General features: G+C 45.2%; 5 protein-coding genes and 1 non-coding gene across 6 annotated transcripts; 2 read left to right on the top strand and 4 right to left on the bottom strand.

Moving 5' to 3' along the window:
* Positions 1-247: 247 nt before the first annotated feature.
* On the bottom strand, positions 248-2,598 carry TrAtP1_009842 (uncharacterized protein; the record flags this gene model as incomplete). Its single annotated transcript, XM_066114465.1, has 7 exons — positions 248-800; positions 855-1,004; positions 1,059-1,230; positions 1,335-1,847; positions 1,921-2,204; positions 2,263-2,355; positions 2,435-2,598. 7 exons carry the CDS (start codon positions 2,596-2,598, stop codon positions 248-250), a joined length of 1,929 nt encoding a protein of 642 aa, XP_065970561.1.
* A 478-nt stretch (positions 2,599-3,076) lies between these two features.
* Positions 3,077-4,644, bottom strand: TrAtP1_009841 (uncharacterized protein; the record flags this gene model as incomplete). Its single annotated transcript, XM_066114464.1, has 4 exons — positions 3,077-3,637; positions 3,702-4,403; positions 4,463-4,563; positions 4,638-4,644. The coding sequence occupies 4 exons, from the start codon at positions 4,642-4,644 to the stop codon at positions 3,077-3,079; spliced, it is 1,371 nt and encodes a 456-aa protein (XP_065970560.1).
* A 367-nt stretch (positions 4,645-5,011) lies between these two features.
* TrAtP1_009840 (uncharacterized protein) lies at positions 5,012-6,041 on the top strand (the record flags this gene model as incomplete). The annotated part of the gene is made up of 3 exons (XM_014091115.2): positions 5,012-5,374; positions 5,431-5,784; positions 5,841-6,041. 3 exons carry the CDS (start codon positions 5,012-5,014, stop codon positions 6,039-6,041), a joined length of 918 nt encoding a protein of 305 aa, XP_013946590.2.
* Positions 6,042-8,591: 2,550 nt separating this feature from the next.
* Positions 8,592-9,522, bottom strand: TrAtP1_009839 (uncharacterized protein; the record flags this gene model as incomplete). The annotated part of the gene is made up of 2 exons (XM_014091116.2): positions 8,592-9,386; positions 9,442-9,522. The coding sequence occupies 2 exons, from the start codon at positions 9,520-9,522 to the stop codon at positions 8,592-8,594; spliced, it is 876 nt and encodes a 291-aa protein (XP_013946591.2).
* Positions 9,523-11,085: 1,563 nt separating this feature from the next.
* On the top strand, positions 11,086-11,198 carry TrAtP1_009838. Its single transcript has one exon. It is a non-coding gene; the product is annotated as a tRNA-Ser (tRNA).
* Positions 11,199-13,119: 1,921 nt separating this feature from the next.
* On the bottom strand, positions 13,120-13,806 carry TrAtP1_009837 (uncharacterized protein; the record flags this gene model as incomplete). The annotated part of the gene is made up of 4 exons (XM_066114463.1): positions 13,120-13,261; positions 13,311-13,422; positions 13,480-13,590; positions 13,698-13,806. The coding sequence occupies 4 exons, from the start codon at positions 13,804-13,806 to the stop codon at positions 13,120-13,122; spliced, it is 474 nt and encodes a 157-aa protein (XP_065970559.1).
* Between the last annotated feature and the right edge of the window lie 644 nt (positions 13,807-14,450).

Genomic DNA, 14,450 nt, shown 5'->3' with positions numbered 1-14,450 from the left:
GAACGGTAGTTCGTAGCATGTCACTTACCCATAGCACTCAAGATTAAAGAAAGTTGGGCAAGATACTCTGCACAGCGCTCAATGACTCGGTTTCCGGAATCAAGGCATCGTAGTGCTTCAATTGCGTGTTCTATGCAGGAACGTGACTGATTCACCTTTATCCCAATGGACGTGTCATTGAGGGCCTCTTTGGATGTGGATACTATCATGAGAGACGCAAAAATAACTAGCGCGGCATTGAATGCTATTAAGCGGTGAGTTTGATGCCGTTTAGCTCGGTATACAAGACGAGGTAATGCTTACTGTAGTAAAGAGAATAGTTCCACGCGCCTAGCAACTCGCGCCGCCAGCTACTAGACAACGTTATACAATGAACTATTGAGATGATGGAAATGGCGGATTCGACGCAGGATTCCACGCTGTTGAGACTCATTTGCCTCAGAAGCCTTTTATCACCATTGATTGAATCATTCTCGGAAGTCCCGAGGGATTTCAGAAGGCTTTCTAAATGCCGACGATGAAGCAAAATTCGGAGGTTATTGTAGCGCACTGAGAGAACAATGCTGAACCTATGGCTGATGATCAAGTCTTTGTCCATTTTCTCAACATCCTCGGAGCTCATTGGTGTATCCCAGACACGAAAGCCCAAGGATGGGACTAGCTGAAGCCGCCAAAGGTCTAATTGGTGTTGTCCGTCAAACACGCGAGAGATGGCACTGGAAACGGATGCGGGGTCTTCAAAGCCGAGGTTCTGTCCGTAGCACGAATCTAACACATTGTAGAGGATGGCATAAAGCTTTCTGACTATCGTTAATAATGTTATGATTTACGAAGAAATGATTCTGAGCGCTTACATGGCAGCTGTGAAGAAGGCCCCATCGAGCTGAGGGCATGGCTCCACCTCCAAATTCGGGCCAAGCATTTGCATATCGTTAAGAGGCATGTCAAGTTTTATGTATGACTCAGGAATGGTACATGGACGACCAAATGTCATACTTAGAGTACTAGACCGAGGATTTATCAGCACCCACCTCATCACAGGACATAAACTAACATACCGATCAAGAAGAATACATCCATACCAGGTCCGCTTGCGAATCTCACATTCTAGAGGTGAAAATCCCCGGTTCGCGTCAGGTGAATGTAAACCCAGTTGATAAGCCGCTGAAATAGCTAGTCCATGTGTAGTCCAAGCCTGAACGGACTTTTGAGTTCCCTGGAGATATTGGCCTAGAATTAACAGATATTGTACTTTATAGGAAGAAAACAAGTTAGCATCAATAACATGGGTCGGAAAAAACAGATAGATACTATTGCTCGCTGCATATACATACCCATTTCCAGACTTGCATTTCGTCTGGAGTCGCGATCGCATAGGCCATTTGCCCGTTGGTAGTAAACATCGGACTCTTGTATCCTCTTATCAACAGGTATGTCGTCTTTTGCTGACAAGCTTGTTGCAATGGCAAGAATAATATTAAGCAAGCCTAGCCAGGTTCGCCGGACGGCGCGAAAACGCTCGTTTTTCATCTGGAGATATGTTTTACAGAAAGACGGCTCATGGATAAATGGTAAGAGCTGCCCGGTTTTGAGAAAGTATTGCTGAATCAAGCTCCACGTCCGCTCTTCTGATGGTAATGCATATATATTCACTCCCGCGTTTCTCATCAAGTTGTTAGTCCTGCCTGGAGTTGGTCCGGGGGATGGGGCCCTGGATTTGGAGACGTTTACGATCCCTCTGTGTCTCTGGTCTGTTGGCGTTATAGCATCAACTAATTCGTTTCCTGATTTAGCTTGTAGTATAGCGCGAGATATGTAGCGCATAAACGCAATATTTGACGAGGGACCTTGAATGAGTTAGCTGCCGGGATATTCTTTTCTCTTCCCTCCCTTCTGAGAGATTGGCGTTTGGTGGCGTACCGAAAAACCCGCAGTCTTCTTCATTTGTGAATTTCATGGCGCCCATGCCATCTATGGCATTTTCCGAGATGTCAATCTCTCCTAGCTCAGTTGCGTCATGGCTTTCCAGGGTTGATGGGCGCAGCACAGATTGATGCTCCTCGACGACTATAATTGAGTTATTGGCAGGAGTATCATGGTCTTCGCGATTCAATAGTGTAGCTCGTCCATCGCTCTGGGCACTATGGAGTTGCTGGAGGGAGCTTTCAATATCTTGTAACCTCTGCTCAAGCTGGGAGATGTAACTGTTTCTGCGATCAGTAGGCGGGACAAAAGTCAATATGTGCATGCGATAATTCTCACCTTCTCCCCACCGTCAAATTAGAAGGAGTAGAACTATCTGGGTATTGGCACTCCGCGCCCAACTCTTGGCATAATGTGCAGGGGTGATCACCGCTGCACTATGAAATTGTCCAGATACGAGAGTTATGTCAGCAACTCGATGCTTATCGCAAGCGTCTGATCTAATACTTACGCGGGACTTCCGGCGTCGGCATAAACTGCACGCAAGAGTAACTCGTCGCCGCTTGCTTGGGGGAAGTACCGGGGAAGCCATAGTAAAGAGTCAGTCTGCTTTGTTAAAGCGGAAGCGCTCCCCGTGCCGTAGGGGAGTATATGTAGAGGGAGCTGAGCCGGCATTGTGCCGCCGTCGGAAGTGCTCCGCCGGAACCCCAAGACGCCTCATAGAGTGGTGGCGTTGAGCCGGTTGTAGAGCTAAACCCCAAGTTCTGGATCTGCGGGGGGATGGTTATCTTAACCAAAAAGGGCCAAAAGGAATGGGGAACTTGCTCCACGTAAGTGAGCACGATATGGTTGTTTTTAAGATAGTTACTTAGAAACATGGTTACAAGTAGATATTTCATATACAGCGTATAAAGAAAAACGAGGAGGAAGAAGTTCAACTCCTGGATTAGAAGTGTAGCTTTGTTCTTATAAAGCGAATTGTGAAATGATTCAAGGTGGAGGTCTTCGTGTATCATGGTAGTTTCATTTTAGGGTATTGAAGGTATGGCTGGTCAGCTGGTTAAAACGTAATATTGAATAAATTACAAAAGTAAAATAAATACTTGTACAAACAGTCTCTTTCATGGGAGAAAAGTCATCCATGCGCATGCCGTTAAAGCGCCGCTTGCTTCTGCTTTGGAGCCTGATTCGTGAACCATCCCATATACTTATTCTCCGTGGTGCGCTGAACGCCAGTCTCGGGATCAACAGCATCTTTTCCTCCGTTCAACACCCGACTGAGCGACTCTTCGGCATGACCTTCGGCGTCATATCCATAAACCTCCAAGACAGTCTGCGGGTCTCCATAAAGGTTGCTGCTCCGAATGAAGTACTTTCCCTCCATCTCATCAGCCATCGCAGCGTCACGCTGTCGGCTCTGCGTGCCATCTGGCAGATGCCAAATTGCACCGTTGATGAATGAAACCTGTTGCTTCATGTACGCCTTTGGCATACGCTCAGTTTCGTAAAGCTTGACGGCCTCCGTCAAAGTGAGCTTGCCTTGCACAACTGCGCCAATAAATTTGCCCAAAAAGGCTCCGTCTTCCATAGCTGTGGCAGCGCCTTGTGCCATGTGGTTGACCATTGAATGGGCGGCGTCACCCATTAAAACCACGTTCTTCTTGGGCGAGGACCATGATTCCAAGGGCCCAGTAACCAGCAAAGGCCAGCGAGACTAGTAAATTTGTGATTAGGAAAGCGCTTAATGTATAAGCGAGAAGTCTTTATGGGCTACTTACTGTTTGTGGAACCATATCAATGATCCTTTTGATTCTGGGATCAAAATCTTTGTACTCAAATTGCAACTCCTGAATCGGGACGTCGTGTTGAGTAGCCTGGAGCTTCTTAGGCGGATGATGCGAGAGCACCATGTTGAAGACATCGCCACCGCTGATGGGATATGAAATAACGTAAGCATCAGGTCCCATCCAGACTTCCATAGTCAGTTTATCGACAATCTCCTTTGCAACTGGGTCTCGACGAATGAGATCGTACGGCACAATCGCCCTGTATGCACAGTTTGTAGTTGGACACTCCGGTATGACTTTAGGGAAAAGTGCTTGGCGAACAACGCTGTTGACTCCATCAGCGCCGATACACAAGTCGAATCTGTGTAAGTCGCCCTTGGCTGTCTTTGCTGTTACTCTGTCCTCAGAGTCATACTCAATCTCAACCATACGAGAGTCAATGTGGATCACTGCGCCCAGCTGCTCTGCTACCTCTACCAGTCCTTCATGGAGGTGAGCGCGATGGACAAGCCACCAGGGTCGTCCCAAAGCTTTCTCCAGAACAGGAATGTCAGTGTATCCAACTTTGGTGCCATCTTTACGACGCATGTTGAGTTCTTCGATCTGAACTAGGTTGTCTCCAATCACTTTGTCGACTCCCCATCTTTGAAGGAGGACAGACACATTAGGGGTCATTTGGATGCCGGCGCCAATCTATAGCATGGTGATATCCTGTCAGCCGTGAAATCTTAAACAAGACTAAGGATGCATACTTCTCCTAATTTCGCAGCGCCTTCCAGCAGACTAACTTCAACACCGGCTCGACGAAGGGCAATTGCAGCCGCAAGGCCACCGATTCCAGCTCCAATAATTCCTACGTGGAACTTTTGGACAGTCTAACGCTACAAGTAAGTCATACAGCTCATCGCATAAACACCGATGTCATACCCACCATCTTGTGTAAGGTTGTATATGAATGAAGCTAAACGTAAGAGAAAAGTAGAGTAAAAAAGAGTCAATTAGAAAACTATGTCCGGAAATTAACGTTAACCGTTGGATTCGTTGAACTGTATTTATCATTTTTTTGCGATCATACAAATGAGACATGCAGACGGCCCGTCGGCCCGTCGGGGAGTTAGGAATCTTGGTCAATTCTATATCGCCAATAGAAATAACGGACAACTCCGGTAATAGTATGAACAGGTGATTGAAAATCCTGTTTATTTCCCCTATTTATTGCCTGTTTAGATGCTTCTTAATCACTCTGAGTCGTTTCCCTAATTTTGCTGATAACCACTCCTGCTGGATGGCCCTACTTGACAATGGCAGAACACGCCAAGACAAAACTTGTTCCTCATTTAGGAGGCATTGATGTTGGATATAGACATTCTTTTACCGATTCGTCCCTTCCAACTCTGGTATTGATTAATCCATTTACCACAACTTCGGATTACTACCAGCCGGAATTTGAAAGTGAGCGGCTGGCTAGCAAGTTCAACCTTCTTGCCATCGAACCCCTTGGACATGGTGCCACAAGAACAAAGAGCGAAACATTTACATACTGGGACTCAGCAATTATGAATATCCAGCTTCTGGATGTCCTTGGCGTTAATCAGGTCTTCGTAGCTGGCACGTCCCAGGGAGGATGGATAGCTGCGCGAATGGCACTTCTTTCACCCCAGACGGTTAGTCTACCATACCTAAGCCATGATATGTTCCACACATTAATCGCATTCAAAAGATCAATGGCATTATTCTCATTGGCACCTCTATGGATTCTGAATCCCCAGAAAGTCGAGAGTTGGGCTGCTGGAACGGCCCGCAGGCCACCTCCACCCTGGTCGCAAAGAGCGCTGACCTTACGCCCCACGATAATTTCGAGCCCGGCAGTGGGTACGTTGGCTTTTTGATGAGCATTGGCTACGGAGAGAAAGTGACTGCAGATTTGACACAAAAATGGTTCGAGTCTATCCAAAATGCTTATTCAGGAGATGACGGGAAGAAGCTGATTTGCATGGCTGCTGTTTGTCTGGCTTCTCGAGACGGACTATATGCCCGGCTACCTCATATCCGATGTCCAGTGCTGTGGATGCAGGTATTTGATCCGTTTCATATTGCTATTCAATCTATTCTAGTATCTGACAAAAATAGGGAACAAATGACGTTGTGTTCAGTGTCGCCAACGCGGAAAAGGAAGTTAGAATGTTTACTAATGCGCCCGAGGCAAAATTGGTCGTGATGGAGGGCGGCGTTCATTTTCTGAGCTTCACACATGGACAGGAACTTGAAAAGATTATCTTAGAATTTATAAGGAAGTGGATGGCTAAGCCAAGAGGCGAAGATTTCGATTAGCCTTGTTCTTTTTCTGTCTGATGTACAATTTTCGCCTTTGTAACTCAGTGTCCAACAGACAGACCTAAATAAGAACGAAGCTTGAGGAAACTGCTGTTCGCTGAAAAGATTATTGAGCTTGACCATGGCGACTATATCCATAGGTAGAAAATGGGCAATTAAAGGAAAGTGAGTACAAATATAAAGCTAGTACTATTTGCCTCGAGGAAGTGGTCGAGATGCTATGGAATAGACTATGTCGGCTAAAATTCCGCGTCTGATGTATCCTTAAGTACGAGAACCTACTACTACATGTGGGTAATAAAAAGGACAGTTACCGAAAAGAAGCGCCAATCACAATTCAAGGATAAGCAAAACACGGGATTGGAGTTTTGTTCTAATTAATGTGCAACTAATGCAATGGCTGTTCATGGAGGTATTAATCACACTGCGGGGCACTCTTACGCTGATCGAGATCTTCTCGCTACTCGTATTATCTCATATTTTGCCGATTCTGGAATTTGATACGCCATTTTGTAACAAGCGATTGTTCCTTGTGACCGGTCACTCAGACTTCCATTTTGCGCGCTGCCGATCGCTCCGATCGCTCTCTCAATTATCAGGCAGCTCCCTAAATAACAGAATCAAGTCGATCGCAGTTTCATGACAAGTATTGTTAGAAGCCGCCCTACGCCCCAGGGAGCATGTGATTGCATGGAAAATGCAACACTCCTTACATACTACTAGATCAACACCTAGCATGCTGTAGAAAACAAGTACCCGAGTCTAACGGTGACTGGAGTCTACCAAATACTTCTTCGTACATATTTAAGCGAAGAGGGCTTTTGGGCAACTTTGTCTAGATTATGTAAATGAACGTCGATGTGGGATTAACGACATCAACACCGTGGTCCAAAAGTGGTATACAGAATGGAAGTGAGGTAACGGATGAATTAATGCATGGTGCGAATGATACCATAATTAATTGGGTGACTGCTTCTTTCAGCTGGTTGCTGCTTCCGTTCGGCTCACTTATTCTGCCATTTGACCGTATGATTAGTCAATATAATATAATTAGATTGCACGTAGTCTTTATATCAACACACTTCTTAGCAGTCTCCAATGCTCCCAGTAAGTCCCCAGACACCAATGCTCTCTGGTCGCTAAACACCCACGCTGTATATGACAAGGGTCATTGCATGAGTGTAAAGTCCGTCGCCGGAGCTGAGCCACACAATATGGACGACTGCCCACAATTCATGCATCAGCGGCTCACTAGTTCCGTATTTATTTGCTAGGATTCAAGGCAGGCTTTCTCATATTTTTTGGGAAACCTTGGGCGGCACATTGTATGTTCGGAAAGATAAAGTTCCCCTACCTAAAACCTGCCTAATAAAACGCCACCAAAATTTGATCCAGATTATCGTATTGCTATGCTAACAGAACAAGCACAAATTTGAATAAGTAAATGCCTAGGTAATTCTGTCAAATCCCTCAGAAAACAATCGCATCTCTCAAAACAGCGAGATGAAGCGCTGGCTGAGCTCCAACCACTCCTAAATCCATCGCACCAATTCCCACCCCATCTCCCCTGTGGATACCTAGCTCAGCGGCGATATTCTCCAACAACGCTGAAAAAGAAAGAAAAAGAGAAAAGAAGCACCCCTAGAAAGGTGGATGCCATCAAGTTTAGATAAATGAATGCAAACTCTGTCCTGTCCTGTCCTTTTTTCATGCTCTGGGCTTCAGGCGAACATACAGAGGCCCCTTTTCGAATGCAATATAGCACTTGCACCTCTTATCCCAACCAATACTTTCTTCAGCAAGTTCAATGTCATAGTTCCATACCAATCTAGCCATGATGAGGCGCATTTCAGTAAGAGCAAGACTAAATAAGGATATGCTGCCTTAGTAATGATCTAGAATTAGATCGCTTCAGGAGAAACTCACTTCTTGGCGATGCAACCTCGTGGGCCAACAGAAAAAGGAGTAAAAATCTCTCTTTTGTCATTCTTAAATTCTGGATCTCCCAGCCATCGCTCTGGTATAAACTCCTCAGCCCGAGTCCAGTACTCAGGGAAATGGAACGCAGTCCAAAACCAGATTTCAATATGGGTCTGTAACAATACATGTGTAAGTGTTCCCACGACTGCTTAGAGGATTTGAGTTGTACTTACTCCGGGGGGGAACAAAGTGGCCTGCAATTGTATCACCATTCTCATTAATAGTTCGAGGCCCTGTGCCAGGACCTGGTGTATGAAGTCTTATTGCTTCATTTAGTACAGCGGGCATATATTCTAAGCGACCGACGCTTAAGATATCAATCTCTTCTTCTGTTTTAAAAGTAGATCGCACTTCATCACACAACTTATTCAACGGCCCAGGGTTTAAACCAAGGTAATATGTAACTGAACAAAGAGCCGTCGCCGTCGTCTCTGAACCGGCTAGAATTAGAATGGTAGCATTAGCACAGAGTTCATGGAAAGTCAATGCCTGTGCTCATGCGTTAGTAATTTGGTAACTATAAACGATAAACGCTTTGTGTCTTGAGCGCTCTGTCTAGGAGTTCTTTCATCTGCTTACGTCTTTTCCACTCTTGGCTAGCATGGATGCCATAAAGTCTTTTCGCTCTGTGTTAATGCTTAGCCTTTGGTGAACTTTTTGCGTGGATAATTCGCTATGCTCTTTATACTTGATGAGGATAGACTTTGGGGTTAGTAAGACAAGAAGCTTATAAAGGAACCCCATGCGTCTAAACGCTGAGTCGACCGCCATGTTTTTAATACAGTCAAAGATGAATGCTACCCAAGGGTGGTAAGTAGATTCTTTTAGACACCCAAAGGGTTCGCCAAAGGCTAAGTCGCCGACAATGTCAAAAGTCGTGTAGTTGAACCAGGATGATATGTCAAATGTTTTTTCGTCAACATAAAATCCGCGGAGGCGTTCAAAGAGCATATTAATATAGACTGTAATTAAAGGCTGTTGATTGAGCATCGCTTGCTGTGAAAACCCATTGGCTATACTCTTTCGCATGCGCGAGTGGTCTTCACGGTTTGCTGCGAGGATTGAGCCGCTGCTGGCCATGTAACGAACGGTTTCCTTTGGATTTTCCAGTTGGCCAGATTTGCGGTGGCCCGAAAGGTCGTGGATTGCATCTGGGTGACAAAAGGCCAGATGGTCGGGAGCAACTCTGACAACCGGACCGTATTTCTGATGGACTTCTACCATTCTTCGATGGCCGTCGCCGGATAATTCCAGGCAAGCGTAAAACCCATAATGAACAGCCCAAAGCTTTGGGCCAGGGAACTTTCTCAAGGGATGGAAGAATAGGTTGTAAACCACAGTGTAGGCGACGTAAAGTACACCCTAGTTTCTTTATTAGCCAACGGCTAATAATAGCTATGATAAGTCATGGTCTTACCAACGAGACTGCCAACAACGGCAGGGCCACAATAGGCTTCAATGACACTAAAGGAGCCAAGTCGTATACAAGAATCGCCATATTGTATTCTTGCAGATGTCTTCTTGCCAATTTAGCGGAGCACAGAGGACACATAATCTTTGACTATGAGCAGAGAGCAGCCTTTGACTCTTACAGCTACTTATAGACAATCTCATCAGTGTGAGGGGAGGAGCAGATACACCTTGGAATATCATTTTCATGACCTACTACGCGGCCAGGTGGTATGCAAAGTTGCGAAATCCGCCATTCTCCAAGCGAATCCGTGCCAAGCAAAGGACTGGATGCATTTGTGTCCTGACTGGGTAGGTGTAGTGGAATACGGTAGCATCACTGCAGCCTTGTGGGGGAACAGTAACACACCCAAAGCCTGCAGAATACCACCTCGGCGCAGCGGCCGGAGCATGGTGTGTGGTATGCGTGTCTCAGCGACGAAGAAGGGAGTGCAAGGTATTTATCCCGCTTTAGGACGAATACATTTTCCGCTTGAAAGTTTGCGGAACTCGCAGTTTGATGGTGGCTTGCATTGTTTCATCGTTACACTCGGGGAAGTTGCCTGCAGGGCCCGAGTGGCCACGGAGTTTTGAGTGGCTCCGGGAAAGTAATCATGACGTTTCAGCCTGGACTCCTCTTCTGTGATACTACACAAGGTAGCTTCCATTACCGACAAGAGATATTTGTTGCTGTGAATCGTCGAGATTCAGTACCTCTAGGTAAGCAATACGAGTCATGGTCTGAATCGTAGAAGTTGTAGTTACATGTATGCTATAGTAGACGCCTTGCTAGCACTGACCATATAAGTATACAAAAGAGATTAGAAAAGTAAATCTGGATTCATTTCGTAGTTTTAGGATCATGGATTGATGCAATCCCCTCAATTCATCTTGTAAGTCAGTATAGATATCGATCCTCGTCAACCCCGCACTAATTGAGCTAGATCCTACCTTATAGTGTCGTTTTGGCAGTCAGAAAGATTGTTATTACAATATCACGTTCAAATAACATGTATTTCCTTTTCATCCGTCAATATGTAGAAGATTCCAACCAGTTAGTACCCATCACTCGCCTCTCTCGCTAGATAAGCGGGCGACCGTGCAAGTCTTGGAGCGATTTATCCTCGTCTTTGTGTTAACGCTATCTGGTGATTTAGAGAATGCATTGGGTTCACTCGCATGGCTATTGAGAAAGAAAATACCCCGCCTCATAGACAGTATATTCCCTTTCATAAGAGAACATGGAGCTTTTGCAAAAAACTTGTGCTGTGTCCATTTCCATGGCTTAGAATAAGTACATGTGCTGTACGTACCTAGTGGGTAGTGGCCCATAATAGAACAGGGAACATGAATCTATTTTGCGGATCTCTGTTTGTTTAAAGAGTGGAGTATTTGGCGGTACTTAAACCCACTTCTCTCCATCACCACAGCTCAAGTTATCATCCATCCATTTTGACTTTTTATTCTGCGCGAATTGCCGGTTTCAGCACAACTTTATATGCGCCAATCTATCGTTCAAGGGTCCCCAGATAACGGATAACACTCACCTGTTTCTCTTGGACAAGGGGTAATATGATAAAGTTTGCTATCTATACCACAACCGAAAAAATAAACCTAGGCTGGTGCAATGGTAGCACGGCTGGTGACACGCGGAGTTGCCTATTGTGCAGAGACATGCCCTTTAGGGGGGAGCAGATCCGGGGTTCGAATCCTCGGGCCTGGGCATCCTTTTTATTTATTTTCGTCTTGAATTCTTGCAAAATACTCGCTAGCAGTTGATGTTTTTATTTATGCTTACTATACTATTTTACTTGATACCCAAAGCACGCTGTAGGCTGTATGGCTGAAGATGCCTACATATCAGGTCCTACCTGTTCTTTTTACGACATCAGAGTCAAGAACAACCTAGTAGGAAATACCTTGGGTCGGGTCACCAACGTCAGGTGCTCAAGTCCACGATATGCCTTCTCTTCATGCTTATTTGATTCAACCATCACCCAAATCCAATACAGTCAAGACCACATGTACATGGGCATGCGCCACATGCTTTTTTATGTCACATATGCCACAGGGTAAGTCGCGTCCTGTCAAGCTAATTTTGAGCACCATGAACATTGAGGACCACGCTTCTTTTAGGCGCTGAGACATGACGGCTAGACGCTAAATTTCTGCTGATATAAATCGTTTTTATCCAGTCATATATCTCGCCTATCTCGTTTATGTTAAATATATATTCAACCCCGTTGATGATTCAGAGGGAGTATATACAGGAATGGCTCTATTTAACTGCACTATAAGACACTGATTCGCAAAGGGGATCTTAACTGCCAAGACCTGTACTACTCCGCATAAAGAAACTCGTCAAAGCAATTATTAGCAGCTTATTTTTGCTGAAGAAGATATAATTATTAGTCTTTTGCTAAAGCAAGATTCCATTTGCATCAAGATACCATTTGCATCGTGTTGTGAATATCCAGATGCCCAATTGAGTAAGCTCCATATGGGAGGCTCTAACTGCGAGAGGCCAAGATCTGGCACTAATGCAGATCTAGTAGTCGCTAGGGCTGATGCACAAATCACATCCATTGCTAAGAAGTCTGCTGAATAACATGAATGTACCGCTGCATGTCTCGATGCCTTCAATCAGGTGTTGATATGAGGCTTTGCTACGTGCTGCAATGCACAGAGATTTTCCAACCTGTGTAACCAAGTAACTTTAGTAATTAATACCACGTCTCAACAAAGGGATGATTTGTAAACAACTCCACTGGTAATCGACTTTTTCCGCTCTGCTTTTTGTAGGTGCTGGATCCACTGAGAATGGATTTTCTATAAGGCGACAAAAAGCAGCTTGAAGGCTCCGACTGGCTATGATGCATCGACAAACATTCTCACATCCAAAGAGTCCAATATCAGCGAGCGCAAATAGCAAAGAACCTCAAGATAAGATCAAAGAGCAGAGAGAAGACGTTCCAAACAGTGAACCGCGGCACCAAATAATAGGGCTGCGGTGATTCTCCTTCTGCTGCCATTGTATATAAGCTGCTTCATCTATGACCTCGATACCACTATTTCAACAGACATCAATGATACAGGGCCTCAGTGTGGAGGCCTTTCGTCACATGGAACAACTGGCCTGGGCGAACGTTGAGTTCCTAATGGGCTGCGGCCATTATCCGCCCGGCTGGCGATCTGTTTCCTTCTTTTGACACGAAGTGCCTGTTTCTCGTGTTCGTCGCTTTGCTTTGAGTTAGCTCAGATGTGTGCGGAGCTGGGTCCAACCTAAGTGCCCTGGTTGTTGGCCGCATGTTGGCCGACGTGGGGGCTCCGGAATCTATCTCAGCGCTCATGACGCCCAGAGCGCGGCATTTTGATGACCATCATTGGCTGTCTATGGGGAGTCAGCGACGTGCCTGGGGCCATCATTGGTGCGCGTCTTCAGTATGTCGTCGGCGACCTGGGTCGGGCGTTTTATGTAATTCTGGTCATCGGCGGCGTGCCATGTCACTTCTTCCACTTCAGGTTCAGTCTGTGTCACCCTATCAATCGTATTACAACACTAACTTCTTTCATTTGACAATCCAGATATTATTAAGTCTATGAGCTCAACTGTATTAAGTAAAATCAATCATGCTACTCTAGGAACTCATAACGCGCTCTTTGCTTCTTCCACTTCTGTAAGAGCACCTGTAGCAGTGTCATATGCGAGACCAATTATCTGCGTATCGTCCTTGATCAGAGGCGAAGCCTTGAGGAGCTCAATGTCCTCTCTGATACTCTCTTCGATGCTGTGACAACTATTAGAATGACGTGCTACCAATCCTGCGTGCGGCATACCTGTTTTTAATTTCTCCAAATTTACTAGCTTCGATTGAAGTCTTCTCTTGTGGTGCGATTTCCACAAGCGCTTTTTTAATGTCGGCGTCGTGAAAATGGGTCATTCCGCAGTCTAGATCGTATCAGTTCTGTTGACACGCTACCAGATTCGGTTTTGTGAGGTACTTACCAGTGTGATGCATTACAACAATTGTCCCTGGGGCACCAATGGTCTGGAGTACAGACAAAGTTCGAATTGCGTCAAATGCTCTGCCTCCGGCATTTCGCACCATGGTAGCCTCTATTCATAATTTTGTCCGTGTAAGCAGGAAAACAGTAAACCACTTTCTAGCATATTCCAACTCATGTCACAAGGTGGCAAAACGATGACTAGAAATCAGAACGTACTAAGTGTTTCGTCGATGCCCAAAATCTGGTATGGGTTCAGTCGTGGGTCCGAACAAGACAAGACGACGACCCCAGCTCTTGAGGCCCGCATCCCTTTCACCATCTGCATCAACGCGGGCGGGGCTTTGTAATGATTGATAAATTTGCTGTAAGCTGTTAGTGGCTTCATTGACTCATTGCTAATCTCCATGGCAGTACCTGTTGCGTGCCAACATCTCGACGACTGGTCCGGTAATCATTTTGGCAAGTGCTAAGCGTGTTTGCTAATATTTAATAGAGAATAGGAGAGAACTTGTGTTGAATTAGAGTTGATGAAGATGGGGAAAAAAAAGAATGTGCTGAATTTCGGCGTCTTGGCCATCTTTTATTCTAGAATCAGTAAAATCTAACCTTCAAGATTGATCATCAAAGGAACCTGATTCAATACACCAACTATCTGCAGTATACTAGTATGTACCTGATCAGTAATCTAGATGTATAAGCCAGTCCAGCCTACACGCGTATATACTATGCCTGATGCTACGTTACATAATCTCTCCTATTAAAGTAAATCTTTGAGCAAAGAACCTATTACAAAGATAGCAAGACGTCGGCAGATCAAGCGTGTTGATCGGGCGACACTGAACGGAGTGTACGAAAGTCTACAACCCATGTTAGTGCTAGGATATTTGAGTAGCTCCAATTGACAAATTGTCCAGGCTAATTATTATTTGTAGAAGTAAGCAAGACGATTTTACCGAGCTATAGATTAAG

Source organism: Trichoderma atroviride, chromosome 5 (assembly GCF_020647795.1).
Source record: "Trichoderma atroviride chromosome 5, complete sequence".
Taxonomy (NCBI): Eukaryota; Fungi; Ascomycota; class Sordariomycetes; order Hypocreales; family Hypocreaceae; genus Trichoderma; species Trichoderma atroviride.
This window is presented reverse-complemented; position numbering and strand designations above follow the sequence as displayed.